Here is a 22,205-nt window from a genome sequence, read left to right on the forward strand (position 1 = left end):
TATTTGAATATGTCCATTGTCCAGACTAAAAGAAAAATTCTTAAAGTGGCATGCTCTTGTTAGCGAGACGAAAACCATTATTAGTAGCTTGTTAGACCACCATCAACAACTTGGTGTCCTTGGTAGTTTGATCAAGTTTGATAGGTATCTGTAACAAATTTGGAATTAGGAGACAACAACGACACATTGAACCTTTTTTATTTAGGACTTTCAGCACATTTAAGATATGCTTGCTCCATGTTTGTTGAGCACTCCATAGTTAAGACATCTGTTACTTAATAATTTTTGGTTAGTTGCAGGGGAGTACGGCTAAGTCTTTCCACATATAAAGTAAAGCTGATGTAGTACAGCCCGTAGGTGTTAGATTAAGCACTTAAACAATAGAACAGAGAAGAATATAAGAGACCGAGGAGAAGAATTATAGATCGAAAAGACGAGATAAAGGGCTGAAGCAGTAGAACAAAGAAGAATATCGGAGATTGAGGAGAAGAAATATAGATTGAAGGGACGAAATCAGAGAGTTCTAGGACAAGGTTTACTCAACATTCAAATCTGAATTTTAAAGAACTACATGGGGTTATTTATAGCAAACTAAAACCTAGAAATAATAGGATAAAAATACCTTGCTTAAACAGAAATCATAACCCAAATAAAATAGGAAACTTAAAACTTGAAATATGGAAATTTGGAAAAGTAGAAATCCTACTAGTAATTGGAAAACTAGAGAATCTAAGAAACAAACAAATACATTAGGAAACTAATAAATTTAGGTCCTACGCGTCCTGCATCAAAAGCTCAACCTCTTGAGTGCAAACCTCAAAGCTCAAGCTTTATTAGTTTCATAAGCCTTTCATGAGTTGGCTTCATGCCTTGACAACTCTGTTTTTTATTTGTTGTTAATAGATGTGGGACTAGTGTAGTGGCTAGGCTTGTAAAGGCCCCTGGCCCAATGGCTGACCTGACCCAGGTTTGGCTTGAGGTTGGGCTTGATTCAGGCTTGCCTGGAGTTGGGCTTGGGCCTAGGTGCCACAGCCTCTCCTTGCCCCAGTATTTATATTTTAGAAGTCTTATTATTTATATAAGTTTAAGATATTTTTATTTATTGGAACTGTTATTCACACTCCAACAAAGTCATCATGCACGCCTCAGTCTCATATTAAGAGAAGTTTGTTTGTTTCATACAAACCATAAGCATCACCACATGGGATGCATGTGCAGTATGATGCAAGTTGCAATAAGGAGAAAAAAAAGTAAGGTGTGGGAGAAAGAAGACGGTTGAGAGAAAGTGGAGTTTAATTACTATGTAAAAGGGGTGTCTTTGAATTTTTTTGTATTACGATTGACACACGGAGTTTTCTTAATAGTAGTGTAGATAAATATTAATAACTTAGTTTTAGATGATTAATTGTAAATTAAAAAATAGGATAGGATGGGTACGGCCTGGTTCTGTCTGTAGCTCCTTCCCTCCTTTGGATCAAGGTTGGGGCCCGACCTTGGCTTTTTGTAGATTGGGTTGCCCTTCCCTGACCCAAAAGGTGATTGGGCTTTAGCATGAACTGTCCCACCTGATTTACAAGACATCTAAGGCATTGAAATTTTTTGCTTGGTGCTGAAGGCCTACGTGGTAAACTTGAATAATTAGTACTACAAACTTCTGTAACTCCCTCCTTTCCTTTGTGATGAAGGATTACCTTCTACTAGAGCTAAATACTTATGATCATAATAAGAATTTAAGACATATATTTTAAACTAGTATTGGATTTTTGTAGACACTTAGATACAATAGCTTATTCCTTAGATTAAATATTTGAGCTGGTCTCAAGCTTCTTCACAAGCTGTCAAGCTTTGTTCACAAGCCTTAACAAGTCTAGTTTTACCATTGCACAGGCTTCGCTTGTTTATTAAATGAGCTTGAAAGTTTGACTTCTGTTTGTTCTTTTATTAAATAAGTAAGTATAAGTGAGCTTTGTTGAGCCAAGCTTCGTGCTGCTTGCCAACAGCTTGACTCGATTTTCAGCTCTAGTACTTGCATCTGCACTGTTAATACACACATAAGCAGTGGTCATTGCCCGTAGCATCAGGATTAGCACCCTTTTGTAATGCTATATGACATGCCTCATTTTGCTTTCTTTCTGCACATAATAGTGTGAAATCTTAAGGTAAACACTTCCTTTGTTATGTTATGTTATTTTTTATTTTTTTATATTTTTGCACTTTTTAACCTTGTATATAATTTTGTTTCAGAGAAAATTAAGCCTGCTGATGTAGGTCTCGAACAGGAGGCACAGTTGGTGCGTAATTGGTCAGGTTCTATGCTTGAGCGTAATGGGGATCAGCAGTCACTGCCACCAATCAAGTACTTGCATTTACATGAGTGCGATAGCTTCTCTGTGAGTACAGGGTGACAATTCATCAGTTATTGATTGCAAATTGTTTTGGGTTCCATTTTGATTGTGAGATTTCAAATCTAGGGATTTTTTAGCTAATATTTAGAGTTAAATTGCTTGAGAATAATATTAACAATGCATAAAAGTTTGTATTCCTGTGGGATGAAATAGATAAATATACATGGATTTCAAATGATTCATTGTTGTACCTAGTCATCTCAAATTCATAATATTATGTAAAGTCTAGTTCTTTCAAATATATTGCATTGTATTTGTACAGTTCTTTTAAAAACTGTAAGCTTATTATTAATTCCGAATCCATTTATACAAATCTCTTCAACCAAATGGAGCCTTAGAGTTCTAAGACTAGAAATTTCTGCATACTCGCAACTGCACAATCAATGTTCACTTACAATTGGATATCCAAGTATCATGGTATTTATCTATTGTTATTATTTTTGGCAGATGGGAATTTTTTGCATGCCCCCTTCCTCTATCATACCCCTTCATAATCATCCTGGAATGACTGTGTTGAGCAAGCTTATATATGGTACATTATATGTTAATTCATATGACTGGCTTGATTTTCCTGGTACTGCTGATCCATCAGAAGGTGTGCTTTTCCACAGTATCTCTCATCTACTATATAAATGTTAGTTAATGTTTTGTTTGCTTGACGTAATATCTCCTTTGCATGCTTCAAAAATTAAACAGCATCCTGTTTGTGAATGTTTGTATCTGTATGCGGGAAGTGTTTTGATTCTTACGACAAGGAAATTACCGCTGGGATTGTGTTTCCCAAATCCTGTGAGCTCTGTCATCATTCTAGCATGTTCTTATTTCACATTTTGAACTTCTTTTAACAGTTTTTGGTGGTTAATTGTGGCGGGATTAGTTATATGTTTGTCTTGATACTAATACGTTGATATATGAGCTGAGATAAGTATGAATATGTTTTTCAATTATTTAAATATATAAATTAAGCATGCCATGAAAACAACCAGCTTAGAAACATCAACAGCTTTCCATTTTACCTTTGTGCTTTGCTTTGAATGCTTGCTATATATATGTTTTCAGTTATGGTTCGACCAAAGATTTAAGGAACAGTTTTAGCCCCTTTTGAATGAAATTCATTTGGCTAATTACCTTCAGTTTTGTGTGTGTGGTTTTCTTGGGATTCGTGTTGGATGACTTTCGCGAGACAAGGTGGATATTTTGTGGGATAAAGTAGCCTTTGGACACCCCTTTGGGCGTCAGTTTCTTCAGAATTCCAGGAAATACCTTTTAATTCAATTTTTACAGATTGGAGGGCTGCTGTTATTTTTCCAGTAATGTAATTTAGGCTTTATAAGATTTGGTAGCTGCTAGATCTTGTCCTCTGCCACTGCTTGTGTATTTGTTTGTTATTTAATAAATTTTTGTTTCTCACAAAAAAAAAAAAAAAAAAAAAAAAGGGCGCAAAAAAGAATTTTGGTGTAGTCTTTAGCTCGCTGAATAAGTAACTCTTCGCATGGCCATAGTTGTGAAGGGGGCTATTATGATTTCATTATTTGTTTTAAACTAGAAACCGTACTTGGTGATTTTTGCAGCTAAACCTGCAAAGCTGGTCAAAGATACTGAGATGACAGCACCATGCCCACCAACAGTTCTTTATCCAACAACTGGAGGCAATATCCATAGTTTTAGAGCTCTAACTCCTTGTGCCATCTTTGACATCCTTGCGCCTCCTTACTCCTCTGAAGATGGACGGCACTGCACGTATTTCCGGAAGTCCTCAAGAAAAGATCTGCCTGGTAATGCAATTTGTCTACGTTGCTGGTTATTACAGTTGCAAAAATTCCATTTGGTCCTAGAATAAGGATAACTCATAACTGGTAAAATTTGTCTACCATGCTGATATTCGTAGTTTTTATTTGTTTTGTTTGGGATGAAGGTTATCTTGAGTTTGAAGGAGTTACAGAGCCACAAGTGACTTGGTTAGAAGAGTTTCAACCTCCCGACAACTTTGTGATTCGCAGAGGGCTGTACAAGGGCCCTGTTATTAGAACTTGAGAATTCTTGTTTTTTGTTTATACATTTTTTAGTTAAATTTGCGTTTTCCATGATTGGAAACATTGAGGGGGAACTTTGGCAATAATTTATTTTTGGCTTATGTAAGTTGCGCATTTGGCTTGTACATAATAATACACCAATGTAGTCTGATTTACTGACCTCACATTAAACTAGTAGGGCAGTCATTGGAAGTTGGAAGAAAGAAATCATGGCCAATCACATTCGCGTTGGCATTTTGTTTGTTTTATGGTCATTGATCGTATTCGTATGGCGATTCTTCTTGCCTTGGTGGTATTTTCCCTAAGAGAGAGTTTTTGCAATCAACCTTTCAAATAAGTGCATGGGTAGCTACCCAAGTGGTGTGCAATTAGGCCTGGCTTGCCTATACTGAGGTTTGTCAGGCAACGATTGTTTGTGCTGTCTTAATTTTTCAGATGTTAAATTTGATTGGCCAGCAGCAGCTGAATTCCAGTGCAGAATGTTTATTTCAGCTGAATTCCATGAGATGATGGAGATCCTCGCATCAAGTCCTCGGCCTCAGTGTGCTGTGTCCCAAAAATCCCGAGGGCCTCTCCCTTCTGGGCTGTAATATTCATGGAGGGTCCGGTCGGGTCGGACCGACCGGGATAGTAAACGGGGTTTGGGGGTGATAATTTTCTTATACAAACTTATTTTTTCTTCAATTAAAAAAAAAAATCATAATATAGCTCATGAAAAATACAATCACTATACAAGTAATTCTCAACCCACTTGATTATAATTTACTTTAAGATTTGAATTTTTTTTTTTTTTTTTAAAGTCGAAATCTTTGAGATTTAATTTAAACTATGTAGCGGTAATGTATAAGCCAATAGTCCGCCAAACACTTCTTTTGAACAAACACATTCATACAATAACGAATTTGACTAATAGTTCAAATCCAATCTCATAATTCTTAAAAATTGAATGATACAAAAAAAAAAAAAAAAAAAAATACAAATTTTATTCCTAATAGGAACGTTGACTTTGACTTAGCCAACACTCCTCAAGTTAGTGCATAGATATCGGTAATGCCCAACTTGTCAAGTGAGTCTTCAGCACTTTGACACAACATGAGTCAACATATATGCAAGCTGTTCCAAAGAAGGCACGAAAGATGTATAAATTAACTTATGCTCTAGTTTCTCCTTAATGAAATGCCAATCAACTTCTACATGCTTTGTTCAATCATGTTGTACTAGATTGTTAGCAATTTCGGATGCAGATTGACTATCACAGTGGAGCTTTGTAGCAGCTTTTGAACTAAACCCAATTTCAGCAAATAACCACCTCAGCCACAATATTTTACAAACCCCCTGGGCAATCCCTTTGTACTCAGACTCTGCAGAGGATCGAGATACAACATTTTGCTTCTTGCTATGCCACGTAACTAGGTTACCACCAATAAAGGTGAAGTAACCTGATGTAGAATGTCTATCAGTAATATTCCCTGCATAATATGCGTCAGTGTAACCTTCTAAATCAAAGTGACCATTTTTCTTAAATAATAAACTTCTCCCATGAGAAAACTTTAAGTAACTCAGAATACGCATTACAGCAACCATATGATCCTCACTGGGTGAATGGATAAATTGGCTAGCAACGCTTACCACATAGGCAATATCAAGGCATGTAAGTGATAAATAGATTAATCTCTTAACCAACCTCTGGTATCTTCCTTTGTTAGTTGGCATATAATCCACATAAACCCCAAGTTTATGATTCTCAACAATAGTTGTCTCATCTAATTTACAGCCAAGTATCCCAGTATCTGCTAGCAGGTCCATGACATACTTCATTTGTGAAGAAATAAACCATGTTTAGATCGAGTGACTTCCACTCATAGAAAATATTTCAGACTACCCAAATATTTTACCTCAAATTCAGACGCTAAACGCTTCTGCAAGTCATTGATTTCTACAGTATCATTGTAAGATCCCATATCAACCAACGGACAATATCGTGCTACGGCGGAGTTGATCCCGGGATGTGACAATCATCACTAGTCACAATCTATCATCAACATTAATAATCAACAGAGTCACCTTACCAGCCCTATGTTTGATGAATAGAGTCTGATCAGTATTGGCATCTTGGTAACCAAACTTCTTTGTAGTTGCAGTAAATCTACCAAACCAAGCCTAAGGAGACTACTTTAATCTATACAACACCTTTTTTAATTTGCACACTCTCCCCGTGTCACTAGTAATGTTATATCCTCGTGGAAGACTCATGTGCACTTCTTCTTGTAGTTCACCATGTAAGAATGCATTTTTTTACATAAAATTGCCTTAAAGTCCAATACAAATTTACTGCTAAGGACATCAAAACTCTGACAGTATTCATCTTAGCCACAGGTGTAAAACTATCATGTTAATCAACTCCATACATCTGAGTGAACCCTTTAGCTACTAATCTTAACTTGTACCTCTCCACAATACCATCTACATTATATTTACCTGTAAACACCCTTCTGCATCCCACATACTCCGTTCCCTTTGGTAGATCAACAATGTTCCATATATTGTTTTTCTGTAGCACCTCAATTTCAATATTCATGGCGTCGGCCCATTTTGGATCATTAAATACCTCCTCAACACGGGTTGGAATTTTAATATTATCCATTCTGGACACAAATGCTTTGCACTCAGGAGATAACATGCGATAGACACATAATAGACAATAGCATATCTTGCTTTGCCTTCTGGTGAGTAATGATCAGGTGGAACCCAATAATTCTCTCTATGTGGTAAAATATAAGATTTATCTGTAGTAGAAATAGAAGTACTTACCTCAGGAATATCCAGGGGAGCTTGATTGGGTACTATTAGAGAAGCATGAGGAATCGATTCAGTAGCATTAGTAAAAATAGCATATTCGGGTTCGGCCAAAGAAGTAAGCTCAGCTAGTTCAGCCAAGCTTGTAGTTTCGGCCAACTCAATAGTTTCACCCAAAGAAGTAGGCTCAGTTGGTTCCATTGTTTCTCCCTCTTGTATCATGACATAAATTAACTTCCCAAATTTAAATCATGTGAGGTTTAACCTCCTAACACAATCGCAAGTAGTTTAATACCTCAGCCCAAAACGTACGACAATCCAAAACGGGTTTTATACCTGTTTTGACCAGAACACAATTGCACAACCCTCCCTTAGCCAAACGAGAGTATGAACAATTATTTAATCGCACATCGGTTTCAACCAAATTTCAGGACCAATGACAAGGTCAGAACCAAACTCAATAAAACAACATAAGTAAAATTTAGTCTATGGCTGCACCTAGGTACTACCCTAGGCTACCTATGTACCCCTTGTGAGGGATCAAGCCACACGTAGTTCTTTTCACAAAATTCCGGTTCCAATAACATACAATCCATTACAGCAATACAAAATAGTAAATTCTAGAATTATTCATTTCCTTTTTTCCTTAAATCACAACCTCCAAATTCTAATTCGAAAGTTCCTATGGGTTCTACAAGATTTAGGATGTACATCCTGCAAGTTTGGTCCAGATCGGACGGTCGAATCACTTGCGATCGCATGATCGGACGGTTATTATAAAACACAAACTTTAAGTTATTAAATCGGGACATCCGGGATTCCGATCCACGATCCGTGAATTCCTACACGTTCTTGGAATTATCTAGATCAACATATACAGGAATAACTACGATCCAACGGTTCAAATGTATCGAACTCAAAAATCGCACAATATGCGACATTCGATCAGGGCTCAAACGTTGTCCGAATTGAGATCCATGAATTCCTACACGCTCGTGAGAACACGAGGATCATTCTAGAACTGAGAGTGACCTCACCAGGGTGCCCACGCGCTGCCACATGTGCCGGCAGCGCATGGGTGGTTTGATCAAATTCTGACAACCGGAAATCTTCAAAACTGAAAACCCAGCTTACAACCTTAGATAAAACACCCTATTTGGAACCATTTTTTTTCTTGGACCTACCCCAAAAAGTGGCCGGAATCGATATCCCAAAACTAGCTAAAATCCAATTTGAAAATCGAACTACCTAGGCTCAAAATTGATAAATTTCTACCTAACCATCAACTAGATCATAAAAAATAGGTGAGAAATCATGCCTCACTCGCATGAAATGGTGGCCGGAGGAGAACTGCCTGTTGAAAGTTTACGAAAAAAACTATTCAAAACTGCCTGTTTCTTGGCTGTTTTCAGCGACTATGGCGGCGGATCAAGGCGGCGAAGGGCTGGGGCTAGAATAAGGAAGTGTGGTGGTTGTAACGGGACCGGTCTTGCTTGAATTGGTGTCAAAGTTGAGAGATTGGGTTTTAAAAAACTGAACTTCGAAGTATTTACGGTTATGCCACTGAACTTCTTTTGATCGCCATTTCTTCGTTACAACTCCGATTCGAGTCCACACGTGTCTACGGACTCGTTTCAATGTGCTCTACGCAACGGTCCAATCGAAATTTATAAATTCCTTCCCAAACTTAAAATAACCTTTTTGTCCCTTTTTATAATAAATAATATCTTTAATTTTCAAAAACCTTAATTAATTCAAATCATTTTATTTTGTTGTTTATTTCAATTTATTTTTTCCCTTTAAATTTATTTCCTCTTATTTTAATCATTTAATCTCCTCCGAATAAAAGTCAATTCTTAAATCATTTCAATATTCCCGGGGTAAATTTGTCTTTTTCCTTGAATAATTTAATGTTTAACTAATAATTTAGGATTGGGTTGTTACATATCAAACCATCCGACACCACTTCTCCTTATAAATCTAGCCAGTCATGTCCTGCACTACAAGTCTCCCCTTGGAGGAAATGCTCGGACATATAAGAGAAAACAGTTCATCCTCAATGAAGGTAATATCATAGAGACATACAGACGTCGGGTGGTAGGATGATAGCACCAGTAGCCTTTCTAGTGAGGAGACTTAGAAAAACACAGCGGAGAGCACAAGGATCATCCTTACTCCTCTAATTCTGATGGAGGTGAATATAGGCGACACAACCAAACATTGTTGGAGACAGAGTCAGCATAAAATAGACGTAGACATGATGGGTCAATACCTACATAGGAGTTCAAAAATCCAGAACTCACGAAGGTAGACGATTCAAGAGATAGACTACATAAGTAATAACATCCATCCAGAACCGCTTTGGAACTAACGCACCAAGCAGTAAAGCATGGGCAATGGCAAGGATCTGCCCATTTTTACGTTCATCTACCTCATTCTGTTGTGGTGTCTGGGGGCAAATATTCTCATGAAGTGGACACCCTTAGTGTGAAAACAAAAAACAAAAAAAGGGATAAACCCAAATTTATTATTCTCCACCATTATTATATCGAAAAACCTTGATATGAAGCATAAATTGAGTTTGAATCATTTGGTAGAAACACTGGAAGATAATGACCACGTCACTTTTATTTTTCATCCCATATAACCACATTATATGAGTGCAATCATCCACAAATAACACAAACCAGTGAACACCCAAGGTAGTGAAAAGAGGGGAAGGTCCCCAAATATCATAATAAACTAAATTAAATGCCATAAGGCGTTTATTACAAACTCAGAGGATATGCTACCCGATGAATCTTAGCTAAAATACAAGTCTAACATTGGAAAGCAGACTCAAGTGTTAAATTGTTGAATTTATCCTATCATGTTACTTGAAGATAGAGATTAAAAATAACTTGTTTATTCGTGCCGAACCGATGATTATTCATGATTCCATAATTGAATCAATTACATACTGGTTCCGAACTCAAAATTTGATTCCTAATCCAATCAAAAACTCCTTTATTTATTTATCATTCTTTTCCATTCTTTCTTTTCTATAACCTACTGCCCTCTTTGTACAATCATCTGATGAAGTATCATCTAACCGCCTTTCCACTTACCATTGGTTCTTGACACCACTAAATAATCTAGGAAACAAATGCCTTAAATATCCAAAGGAGGCATGACTAAATCGGCGATGTAGCAACCAAATCCATCGATGCCGAGAAGTTTCGGCCCTACCGGCATAAAGAACTTGACTAGTTGCCATGTGTAGGGGCTTTTGTATTCCAGCAACTGCTACGGGCCTGGGCTGTCGTAAATAGCAAAATGTATGAAATCTTCCCTTGAGCCTGAGTTCGAAGATTAAGCCCCAAGAATGCTTCGAAACGATAGAGATTCCTTAGGAAACACCTTGGTTACCTTCACCAATGAAAATAACAACAGCTTACAGATAAACTTTCTCGCTTGGCATGAGAAGCTTATGGCATGGGAGCAAAATTGTCATGAGTTTAGCATTGAAGAGAAAACTAAGTGTCCCTAGGGGAAAGATGAGGTATTAAGGTAGGAGAGAAAGGATTTTGCAAAGAGGTTTGGTTAAGCATAAGGAAAAAGAGAGAAAATGGTGGCTTGAGTGTTTTTCCAGCAGCTTGACAGAGACTCTGTCAAGTGTTAGAACAGCTTGTCAAGAGGGAAACTAAGGGAAAAGGATGGGCTGAGCACAAAATTGCTGGGTTTTGGAAGTAAGAGAGGCAGCTTGCTCTCTGATGTGGTTGATGCTTGTTGGGTAGAAGAGGCCCCTTTTATAGCTGCTGGAAGCCATCATTTTCCAAGAAACCCTAATGGTTTCTATCCAATTTGGCCAACTCTTTCCCTTCCTTTCTCCCTCATCTCTTCAATCATCTTATTTTGGTGAAATCCACTATGCCCATTTGCACAAAATCAGGGATTTTTGGGAGCTCAAGGCCTCATTTACCGCGACTGTTTCAGACTCTTATTTTCAGCCATCTCCTTCCTTCCCTTTCTTCCTTTTTCTTTTTTTTCTTTTTTTTTTTAAATAGCTAGGTCTAATGAGGGAAAAAGAATGGGTATGCATGCTGGTTCGGAGGGCAGCTTCTTGCGCGCCAATATATCTTGGTCTCTTGGATGTTTTGCTTGAAAACTTATTCCTTCCTTCCCAGCAACCCACGTGGTCTTCCAAACTCTTTCATGGCTTTATCTTTTAGCCAAAATATGGATTCTTTGCTGCTTGCTACTTCTAATTGTATGGGTCTTCTAGGATAGGAAGTCAACCTACCAAACAAATAGGCCACTTTCATCAAATATTGGGCTATATGGGTTAATTTTAGTGGACCATTTTGATTGGGGTTTTTGGTTGGGTTATTGTGAGATCCCACATCGACCAAACGGAGAGGGGGTGATGTGCCTTATATGGCACACCTCGCATCCTCATAGCGGGAGGCCTTTTGGGAGCTCACTGGCTTCGGGTTCGTAGGAACTCCGAAGTTAAGCGAGTTGGAGGCTGGAGCAATCCCAGGATGGGTGACCACCCTGGGAAGTTGCTTCGTGAGCTCCCAGAAACAAAACCGTGCGGGCTGGTGAGAATGTAGCCAAGCCCAAAGCGGACAATATCCTGCTACGGCGGAGCCGGTCCGGGGTGTGACAGTTATTTTCCCTTTTGTGCTCACCCATATATTTGGGCCTAAGAAATAGGCTCGGGTTCCGATGCTCCCAAGAAACCCTAACCCTCTATTTCTCGACCCATCAATGGGCCTCATGACAATTTATTACCATCTATACCACAACCCACTCAAGCAAGCCCTGGGCATCTTGTGTGGCTTGGGCGTACTTAAACTTGTAATGTGGCATGTTGCTTATTTGCTTGGCGTGGCATGTGTGCAAAGCGTATATGATGAACTTTCGCGTGCCTAAATCGGGTTTCTTCTTGATAAGGTATCGCATTAGGCCTAGAATTTATTTGGGCTGCACTGTGGATTTTTTGGGCCTCAACACCATGTCATCCACATAATAAAGGCCCCCATTTTTAGTATCATGACCAAAGATCTCCCGAGTTTGGTTATCCTGTAATCAGACAACCGACAAATAAATCAGTACAGCACAATTTAACTGCTCAATAACATGTGGCACATATAATAAAATGTTACACAAAGATGGAACTAGTAGCACTTTGTCTTATGGTAAAGTATGCGTCAAGTGTATAGAACCGCCCCCCATGATAGGAGCAGCATAATTATTAGCAGTCCAAACATGATCGCAATGAGGCGTGATAATAGTAGAGAATAAATCAAAATTATATATCATATGGTCAGTAGCTCCTGAATCAATAATCCAACCTGTATCACGTGCATCATAAGCAAGGTAAAAATTGCCATAGTTACCTGGAGATGGCGGAGGTGCAAAATATGGTGTGGTGCTTGAGGACAAGGTCAAAACCAAAGCAAGGGTGGCGGCCAGGTGGCCGTGCCCAATGGTGATGTCGGTTATAGGGGTGGTGGTGTCGGCCACATGTGCTTTGCTACGTAGTTGTTTTTTTTTAAGTGCCTCCATTCCTTTTCCCAATCTGGAATCCCATGCAACGCCTAGCATGTGTTTATAGTATGCATTTTATCACCACAGTGACCACACTTTAGTTTGTCTTTTTTCGTAGAAGTCATGCGACGAGGCGGAGCAACAAAATTGCTAGACCTTGAAGGTCAAGAAACCATAGCAGTGTTTTTGGAAGCAAACACAACCACAAGTTTCCCAATCTTTGTACCAAATCCAAGCATAGTAATTTGACGTTGAGCCTCTTGATAGACCATAAGAACCACTTTCTCGATTCTTGGAACCTTATCACTCTGTAGAATATCACTGCGAACCTTATCATAAGTATCATCAAGGCCATGCAAAAGATTATACACACGATCGGCCATAACAATAGCCTGAAAAGTTTTCATATCATTAGCACACTTCATTTGAAAAGGACTTCTTTTGTCCAATTCAAGCCAGATTGCCTTAAGTTCGGCAAAATAAGTGGACACAGGACGACCCCTTTGCTTGAGACCAGTAGTCTGGCACCGCCGTTCATAGAGCTGAGATATGTTAGGGCCATCATAAAACATCTGATTAATAGGATCCCAAATATCATTGGCAGTAGGTAGAGTATGAAATTTATTCAACAAACTGGGTTCCATAGTTCGCAGCATCCAACTTTTCACAGTAGCATCAGCAATTTTCCACTTCCTAAATTGTGGTTCTTAGGAATCCGGGGCATTAGTGTCGCCAGTCAGGTAACCCAATTTGCCTTGTGTAGTAGCATGGAGTTCTATCATCGAAGCCAATATCTCATAATTGGATTCATTCAATTTGAATCTCATACGTAGATTGGTGGACGATTCAGTATGAACCGTCACAATGGGGGTAGGATAAGCAGTAGGTGAAGTAGAACCAGAAGCATGTGAAGGAATAAAAGCATCAACGTGTGACATGGGATGGATAACGGGGATGATGGAGGCTAGACGGCTGCGAAGAAGGCGGCAATGTAAAGAAGAATGCGACAAGGTAATAGGCGGCGGTGGTAGGCTAAGTGTATAGTGCAGCGGGTACTGTTTAGGGTTAGGGTTTTTTGTGTTGTAGAGATGGATAGAAACCCACTCTGATGCCAACTCAAAAGTAATTAGGGATAAACTTGTATGTTTATTCTTCTCTCAATGAGTGATATATGTACTACATACATAGTGGGTACAAATATGAAATATATACAAAATCTCCTAATTCTATTCAAATTAGATAATTACAATAAAATACAATTCTATTCCTAATAGGAATATTGATTTTGGCTCACGCCAACATGCACTACACAATTTTTATTTTTTATTTTTTATACAAGTGATATTGAGAAATAGGATTCAAATACATGAACTCGAATGCAGAGGTAAATGCTCTTAGAGCATCCACACTCATACTCTCTATTTTTTTAGTTAAAATTTAGCTAAAAACATATAAAAGTTATTTTAGGAGCTCCCTATAAAATTTAAACTCCAATCATGCTCTCTAGTTTAGGGAGTCATAAATGCTATAACTCTTTTTCAATTGGTCAATCTCTATTAAAGAAATAATATAAAAATAGTTAGCATTAATTAAATGTTTGAAATACTCATTAAATAAAGCAACATTAAACTATAGGGAGCCATTAAGAATTCTTTCTCTCTCCTCAGATTTAGAAGCTCCTAAGCCCAGTTTGGTTTATGGGAAAGAAAGCTTAGGGATGAGAAATCAATTGCTTTCTCATGTTTAGTAAGTCAAGCATAGGAAACCTGACATGGGAAAGTAGGGGGGAAAGTGAAGCCATCCTCCTTGGATTTTACTTTCCCTTCTCATGGGAAAGTAAGGCCAGCATTGAATGCACATTTTTCTGATTAATTTGTCCTTACTAATAATTTATAATTACACTTTTTTCCAACAACTATTGGTATTCTTTTTTATTTTATTAATTCATATTTCTTAAAGTCCTCCCGGCAACATTCTATTTTCCCATAACGTATTTCTCATAACTCTGTTTACACAAGGAAGGCAAAACTTCAACCTTACAAAAGTTTTCACATTCTCATCCTCAGAGCAACTTCAAACAAGACGGATATTATACTTCTATTCATCACCCAATATTTTCCATTTTTATTTTTCTTCTTCCTTTTTCTTTCCCACTTGAGCACCCAAATATTCAGTATATGAATTGACTTGAGTTCTTGGTTTAATAGTTGGATTATTTGGCGTCTTTCTACTTTTTCTTTTTCTTTTTCTTTTTCTTTTTCTGAGTTTAACATGTATTTTGCTCTAATACACTGTTTGAAATTTTGGTTGAGCTAAGACTAGACATTGATATCTCACACATATATCTCTCAAAGCATATGAATATTGAGGGAAAGTTGCTATCTCTCTAGGCTCACTTGTATCAATTACAAGTTGTGTTAAATACGGCACTCTCTCACCAACTAAAGAGCAAATTCTTTTTTGTTTGCATATAACTAAAAACAGCTACAATCAATCAAGAAATTATAGAGATAGAGAAAGAAAAAAAATTAAAGAGAGTGGCTTGGTATTTGCTATTTCATGTTGTGTGTGGAGTAGTGGGCGTGTGTGAAAAAGAGACGAAATTTTTTATTATTTGGTGTCTGTGGGGTGGTGGATGATGATGCCAATTACTCGTTTCATTTTAAAGCCTAAGCTACATACCCAAATCACACTAATAAACTTTGCTTAATTATGGCTTGATGTTTTTATGTTAGTTTTGTTATTTAGGTTTCTTATTGATTGATGGTATTCTTTTCTTGCTATAATTGATTATGTTATTAATGGTATATTTTGTAGTTATGGTATATTTTGTAGTTATGGCGCATATAAAATTGTCAAAGGGGAAAAGGATTCTTCTAATGTTGGTATTATGTGTTTGTCTAATATCATGATCATATTATACATTATAATGTATACATTGCGGAAAAGCATTATAGAAGTACCTCTAAACAAAATGAATAGATTTTTCATATTTTTAACCGGGGTACAATTGGAAAACTAAACAAAATTTGTTTTCCATTCCTACTCACAATAAACATGGGAAATGAAATAAAGTGGTATTTCCGGGTTACTTTTTCAATATTACCTACTCTAAACAAATATGTTCCGTGACCAAACGGGGCCCTAGAGGTCTCCCTATTTTAGGATGTGGATATGGAGCATGGTTAAAGTTGTATTTTTCCAATTCCTCCCTAAAATTTGTCTAAACATGTGGTTTAAGAAGCCCATTATGGATGCTCTAACCACTTGAGTTATAAACCTTTTGCAAATATTTTGACATAGTTGCAAGGATGGTATGAACATGCTCATTTCTATTATGCGGGCAAAGTCAATAATAACCTAACCTATGAATGAGAGGCATATCTAGTTTTGTTTAGTATTTGTAATTTAGTCTGTCCTGTCCGCCACTCCAGGACCCTGTAGTTTAGACTTAGAGGAGGTCAAGTGGGTGATTACAGAAAAGTAAAACGTGATTATGCGTAAGAGAAAAGAAAACCAATATTAGATTAGACTTTGGTTAGGATCGATGCCCTTTTGATAAAGATAAGCTATAATCTAGGTGCCCTTTACTTTTGTACCCAAAATTTTCATTCATACCGTGTATTATGTGATGTCAGGAATATTGGGAATTTGTTTGTAATTTTATTTATTCCATGTATTAATTAATGGAGTGAGCGTCAAATGATTAAGCTCTTTATTTAACTGTTGATAAAGCAAAGACAACCTTTTTTGACTTGCGACTCTTTCCCTCTGGTGGACACCACAAAATCCCGAACCAAATCAAATGAGAGTTCATGAGTTTGAGGAAATTACATATTAATGTGAAACGTATAATAAATTGTATCTAACGTTGATTATTTGTTATTTTCTTTTGTACCAAGATCATCTCGGAATCTTTTCTTCTGTACCAAGATCATCCCGAACATCCCTAAAACAATCAATTATGTCAATAAATGAGATCAAAGTTGAAGAAAATTAAATAGAGCGTAAGATTATCGACATAACGTCTTCAACATAATACATGTTGTAGAAAATATGAGAGAGAATATTAATTTATCTTATAGGAATCTTTAGCCTTGTGTGTATTAAACAATTAGGTTCTTTAAATTAATTTAATAACTCCAAAGCAAAAGAAAACAATCACAAATTGTTACATTCGACCGAGTTTGAGTCAAAATGACTTAATGTTATTAACTGTGCGATAAGTTATAATAAGTCCATATTTTTATCATTTTTCTTCTTTTGGCCTTTTCAACCAGATGGTCAGACCATTGACGTGAACTATTTTTACCCAACCCTTTATCCTCAAGAAAGAAGGAATATTGGTCCATTTTTAAACCCATCAATTTGATTGATGGCTTTGAGTATTTCTTTATTGGATCCCTCTAAAAACATGCTATACAGCTTTGCATATAAAACTAAACCTATTGAAGCAAAGTATTTGTTAGTGTAGTAATTTGGAGTAATTGTTCTTTCAGGATGGGTCTTGAATTTGAATCCTAACATCCGTATAGTGTGTGTGAGTTTAATATGTTATCACCCCTCTCAATAAGAAAGGTTTTTATATAAAGATTTTCATAATTAACAAGTGAATTGTGTGTGCTGAATTTTTATGCTTTGTTTTAGAGAAATAAAAAGTTTGCAAAGTAGGCAATAGGAAATCGACACGTGTTTTTTAATTATGTCTCATTGCCCACCTAATATCGTATCCTATATGTACTATTACATGTTGAAAGGGATAAATAAAAAAATAAAAAAATTGAGGCTGTCATGGTCCATGGGAATCCCATTGAAGTTTGACATGCTACCAAATTCTGATATTCTTTCAGGTTTTCAAAACTATATGCCACCTTTTGTTGGTTCCCACTTGGCTATTTGTAAATTGTAAATTGTTATGGGGTTTTCAGAAATTCTACCAAATAAAATAAGCCATAAATTTACGATATGATGCATTGTACTCGAAGCCCGTCGTTATACAGATGGAACAGAGTCGAAAATTTGCATCCCTATAAGTCAATATGACTCATCTACTTTTTTAATTGAAAAGAAGTAGCTTACAACTATAGTATTTGTTTATAGTTTTATAGTGCTTTCTGTAACAAACTGTTTTAATCATAAGGTTTTTCAAATTAGTAATATCTGGTGATTTCCAAGGAGTTAGTATCTGTAATGGGCATGGAGCATATATATAAACTAATTGAGTCAAAGATGAAAATATTTTAATAATAAATATCACTCCATTTTTCTCTTCTTTTTCCTTTTAGAAATAACAGTGTTTGTTGATGGAACATCTAAGTGTTTGCATTATCTTAGGGGATGGGGTTACTTTATTAGTTGTTAGGTTTTTCCTTATGCTTTGTGGTTGAGCGGGTAAGCCTACTCAGTTAGTCTGATGATTGAGCCTGTATGTGTAGAGAAACCTGTCTAATACCCGATGACATGGCCCAATTTTTTTGGTACTGTTACTTATTTTTCTCTATCAATAACACTATCACCCTTTTCTAAGGAAAAATAAAAAAGGTGTGTGCATTATTCAATTGAGGACCATTTAAAATTGGGAGTCGATTTTGTTAGACACTACAAGCTCATGCACAAACTCTATGAAACCCTACATATAAGTCTTCCGTCATCCAGGCTTTTAGCGAGTTAGTTAAATGTTTGGCAAAGGTTTGTATAATGTTTATCTATCACATTATTGATCACATTTTCATAGAATTAACAAATATGTGACTCATACAAGTAGGGTATACTTTTGTGAGAAGCAATGGCGGACCCAGGAAAATAAGCTAGTAGGCTAAATAATTTTTTATTTATAGAGGAGATATATTATAAGCATTTTTTCTCATGAATAAAAAAGAAAAATAAAATTTTATAAATCAAACAAAGTCACATTAAAAGCAAATATAACACAAAAAAAGTGCAAAATGTAAATAAATATCAAATCAAACACATTGTCCAACTTCAAAAAAATATGTTCGATTGCAAAAAAATTTAAAGAGCTTACCTAGTGAAGTGGAACCCTCCTCTCTTTGAGTGTATCAAAATCTTTGATTATTGAATCTGAATCAATATCCACAAAAAGCTCTTTCTCAATGTAGACAATGAGGGAATCTGCGAGATACTCATCCTCCATTTTATTGCGAAGTACAATCTTAACATGTTTCATAGCTGAAAATGCTCATTCTATAGTCGCCGTAGAAACCGGAAGAATTAACACTAAATGAATCCATAAATACTAGACACCAAAAATCATATATGCTAATTAATAATTCAAGTTGCAAAAATAAAACATATATCAACAATCTCCAAAAAATTTCACACAAACCCTAAATCATAAAAACTTAACGACAACAATTAAAATTGGAAACTGAATATATAAAAAAAGAGAAAAACTTACCAAGATTGAAGAACCCACTGAAGATAGGTTCGTACAATTTTTTCGAGGAGAAGAGCTATTTCCTCTAGGCTCCCAAGGTTCAAATATGGCGTTTTGGGTGACTAGAAGAATTTTTTTGATGTTTGCTCTTTGTGGGTGTAGGCCAATATCAGTACGATTAGAATAGGTCAAGTTGGTAGAGTCTTAGTGTGAATTTTGCTTTTAATCAAATTTATATAAGTTTGAATTGATGTTTAATATTTCCTATATATTTCAGGAGTTGGAGCCATCTGCCCTTGGTGAGAAGTGTAATTACATACAATATGTTGAATAAGTATAATACATTATAATGGTTTTTTTGTAAAAGTATTATTATTTTAGTCAAGAGAATTACGATGTGTGTTTGAGATTGTGGCAAGTTTTATCGTCAAGTGGAATTTAGGGTAATTTATTAATCTCATTCATTGTATTGTAGGTGTGAAGCTGGTATTTTAGTCATTGGGTGATGTAAAATGACGCAATTCTGACTCTACGTATTTTGACATGATGAAAAGACGTGGTTAATTTGTGGGAAACTTTGTTAATCAATTTTCTGCACTGATGTGGAAGCCACTTTCCAACTGTTTGGAGACCACAAAGTATACCTACCTGGGATGCGATCAATTCCAGTCTTCCCCAAAGCCACGCGTTTTGTTATTTTCAATTTCTTTTACGACACGGTAGCTGTCATCTGTTATTCACACACTCTAAGTAAAATATCCATTTTGCCCTTTTAATGTTGTAAAACACATAAAGAAGGATTTTCATTTTTTATTTCTAAATTCATATCAAATAAGAGGCTGTATTAATCCCTAACTTTGCATTGGATATATATCTTATTGAAAGTGCAATCTCTATTTCTAAGGGAAATTTTAGTCCACGAATGTAACATCGTTACATACATCATGTTACTAATCTATTCATAGAAGAATAAGTATATATATATTTTTAATATTATAACTTAAAATACAAATGTTTTTCTACACGTGAATTAGTAATACATACTATAACATCGTCATATGATGATACTAATTTATTTATTTTTGCCAATCATTGAGAGGGGAAGGGGGGATATCAGTTAAATTGGTTCTCTACGCATTTTTGCCAATATCAAGCATCGAAACTGGGTGCCAATGAGAGGGGGAGAGGGGAAAATTGATGCCAAACCACCGCAGTTGAACCCCACTGGCATATACGATGATACTAATTCACTCATATAAAAATAAGTGTATATTTATAAATATTATCACTTTAAAATACAAACAGTTTTCTATGCGCGAATTAACAACACATACTGTAACATAGTCATTTGATGGTACTAATGTACTCATATAAGACAAGTGTATATTTATTAAGGGTGCTGATTTTTCCACTCCTTTTCTGTCCACTTACACTTATTTTATTTTTTTAAAATACTTTTTACTATAACAAAAAAAAAAGAGTGTAAGTAGACAAAAGAGGAGTATGAACATAAAATTTCCAACAAAGGGAGTGTAAGTAGACAAAAGAGGAGTGAGAAAATAAACTCATTTTATTAATACTATAAATACAGACGGTTTTGCCTACAGACGGTCTAACCCAGTGAAAAAGGGTATTGACTTGTAAACTAGTAGTTTCAGGTTTGAACCACCATGACACTTTGAAGTGTGTGGGAGGGGCCCCCTCCCCCCTCCTTCCTAACTTTGACAAAAATACAAATGATTTCCTACATTTAAATTAACAACATCACATGAAGATGTTACGGTCACAAACTAAAATCTCTTTTTAAGAGACCTGTCATGTGTGGGAAGTCATTAACATATGTAATTAATTACCCTTAAATTATGAATGCAAAACGCATGAAGTTTTTCTATTAATTATTTTTTGTCAATATGATTATTGAATAAAAGTGAGACCAAAGGATAGAATGTCATGGATTGTGATAGAAAATGCATGTGAGAGCAACTAGTAATGAGTCCATGCAGAGACGCCCTTCGCGTGCTACAAGAATACCACAAATTGGCAGGCCTTTGCATAATAGGGATCAGTATTTTGTCCCCACTACATCACACCCTGAATATGACCCCGTCCTAACAAACCAACCCCCCCACCCATCTCTCTCTCTCTCTCATTACAACCCCTAATCTCTCTTCATAAGCTTCATATTATGATTTTTTTTAACGGTGTATTTATTAATTAGGAATTAGAATTGTTGTGAATTGAATTCCACCTATACATGATTTTTGCGTTTACTTCACATCAAAAAATTAAAATGTAAGTGGAGCTTACACAAAATTAGGAATTGAATTCCTGATTTTAGAGGAATTGAATTCTTGGATGGGATGTGATATTCTAATTCCCGGAGAACAACCCATTAGGAATTCATCTTTTTTACTCATTATATCCTTTCACAATTTTAAAAATTCCAAATTTGTCATCTGTTTTAACCAACAACGAAGATGTTTTAGTAATTAGTACCACTCCTACCCCAATTCTATATGGTTTAACAAATAACTTCAATAGGAATCCGGAATCTAATTTTCCTCAATCCAACTCATCCTCAATTCAATTCCTCATAATTTAATTACGGATTAGTAAACATGCCATAATATGATTACTATGTTCCCAATCCTCTATTAAAACTTATTAGAAAAAAATGATTTGATTATTAGAGAGAGAAAGATGCATGTTTTAGTTGTAGGAGGAGAGAAAAGGTAGTGATTAATTAGTGGTACCCTCTTCAAATTTTTGTCCAAACTCCACACAACAAAAGAAGAAGAAGAAAATAAAAAAGTGGCTTTAATATTGGAGGGGGCCATCCATTATCATAAGCATTAGCGATTAAGTAAAGATTAGGGCAAATGATTCAATGGGATAAGACGCTAAGGGAGGTTGAGAACGAAAGGAGAGGTGGAGAAAATTTTACTTAAGTGGTAGGGTAGGATGCCCTTATCACCTTCTTAGCCTCTATATTCCACACCATGGATTGGAATTGTCATTAGCCACTTTCTTTATAATTGT

General features: G+C 36.1%; 1 protein-coding gene across 1 annotated transcript; it reads left to right on the forward strand.

Moving 5' to 3' along the window:
* The first annotated feature begins 1,317 nt into the window (after positions 1-1,317).
* LOC117616482 (plant cysteine oxidase 4-like) lies at positions 1,318-4,686 on the forward strand. Its single transcript, XM_034345810.1, has 4 exons — positions 1,318-2,390; positions 2,853-3,000; positions 3,977-4,180; positions 4,321-4,686. The coding sequence occupies exons 1-4, from the start codon at positions 2,178-2,180 to the stop codon at positions 4,437-4,439; spliced, it is 684 nt and encodes a 227-aa protein (XP_034201701.1). The 5' UTR covers positions 1,318-2,177; the 3' UTR covers positions 4,440-4,686.
* Positions 4,687-22,205: the final 17,519 nt, after the last annotated feature.

Source organism: Prunus dulcis, chromosome 1 (genome assembly GCF_902201215.1).
Source record: "Prunus dulcis chromosome 1, ALMONDv2, whole genome shotgun sequence".
In the NCBI taxonomy this organism is placed as follows: Eukaryota; Viridiplantae; Streptophyta; class Magnoliopsida; order Rosales; family Rosaceae; genus Prunus; species Prunus dulcis.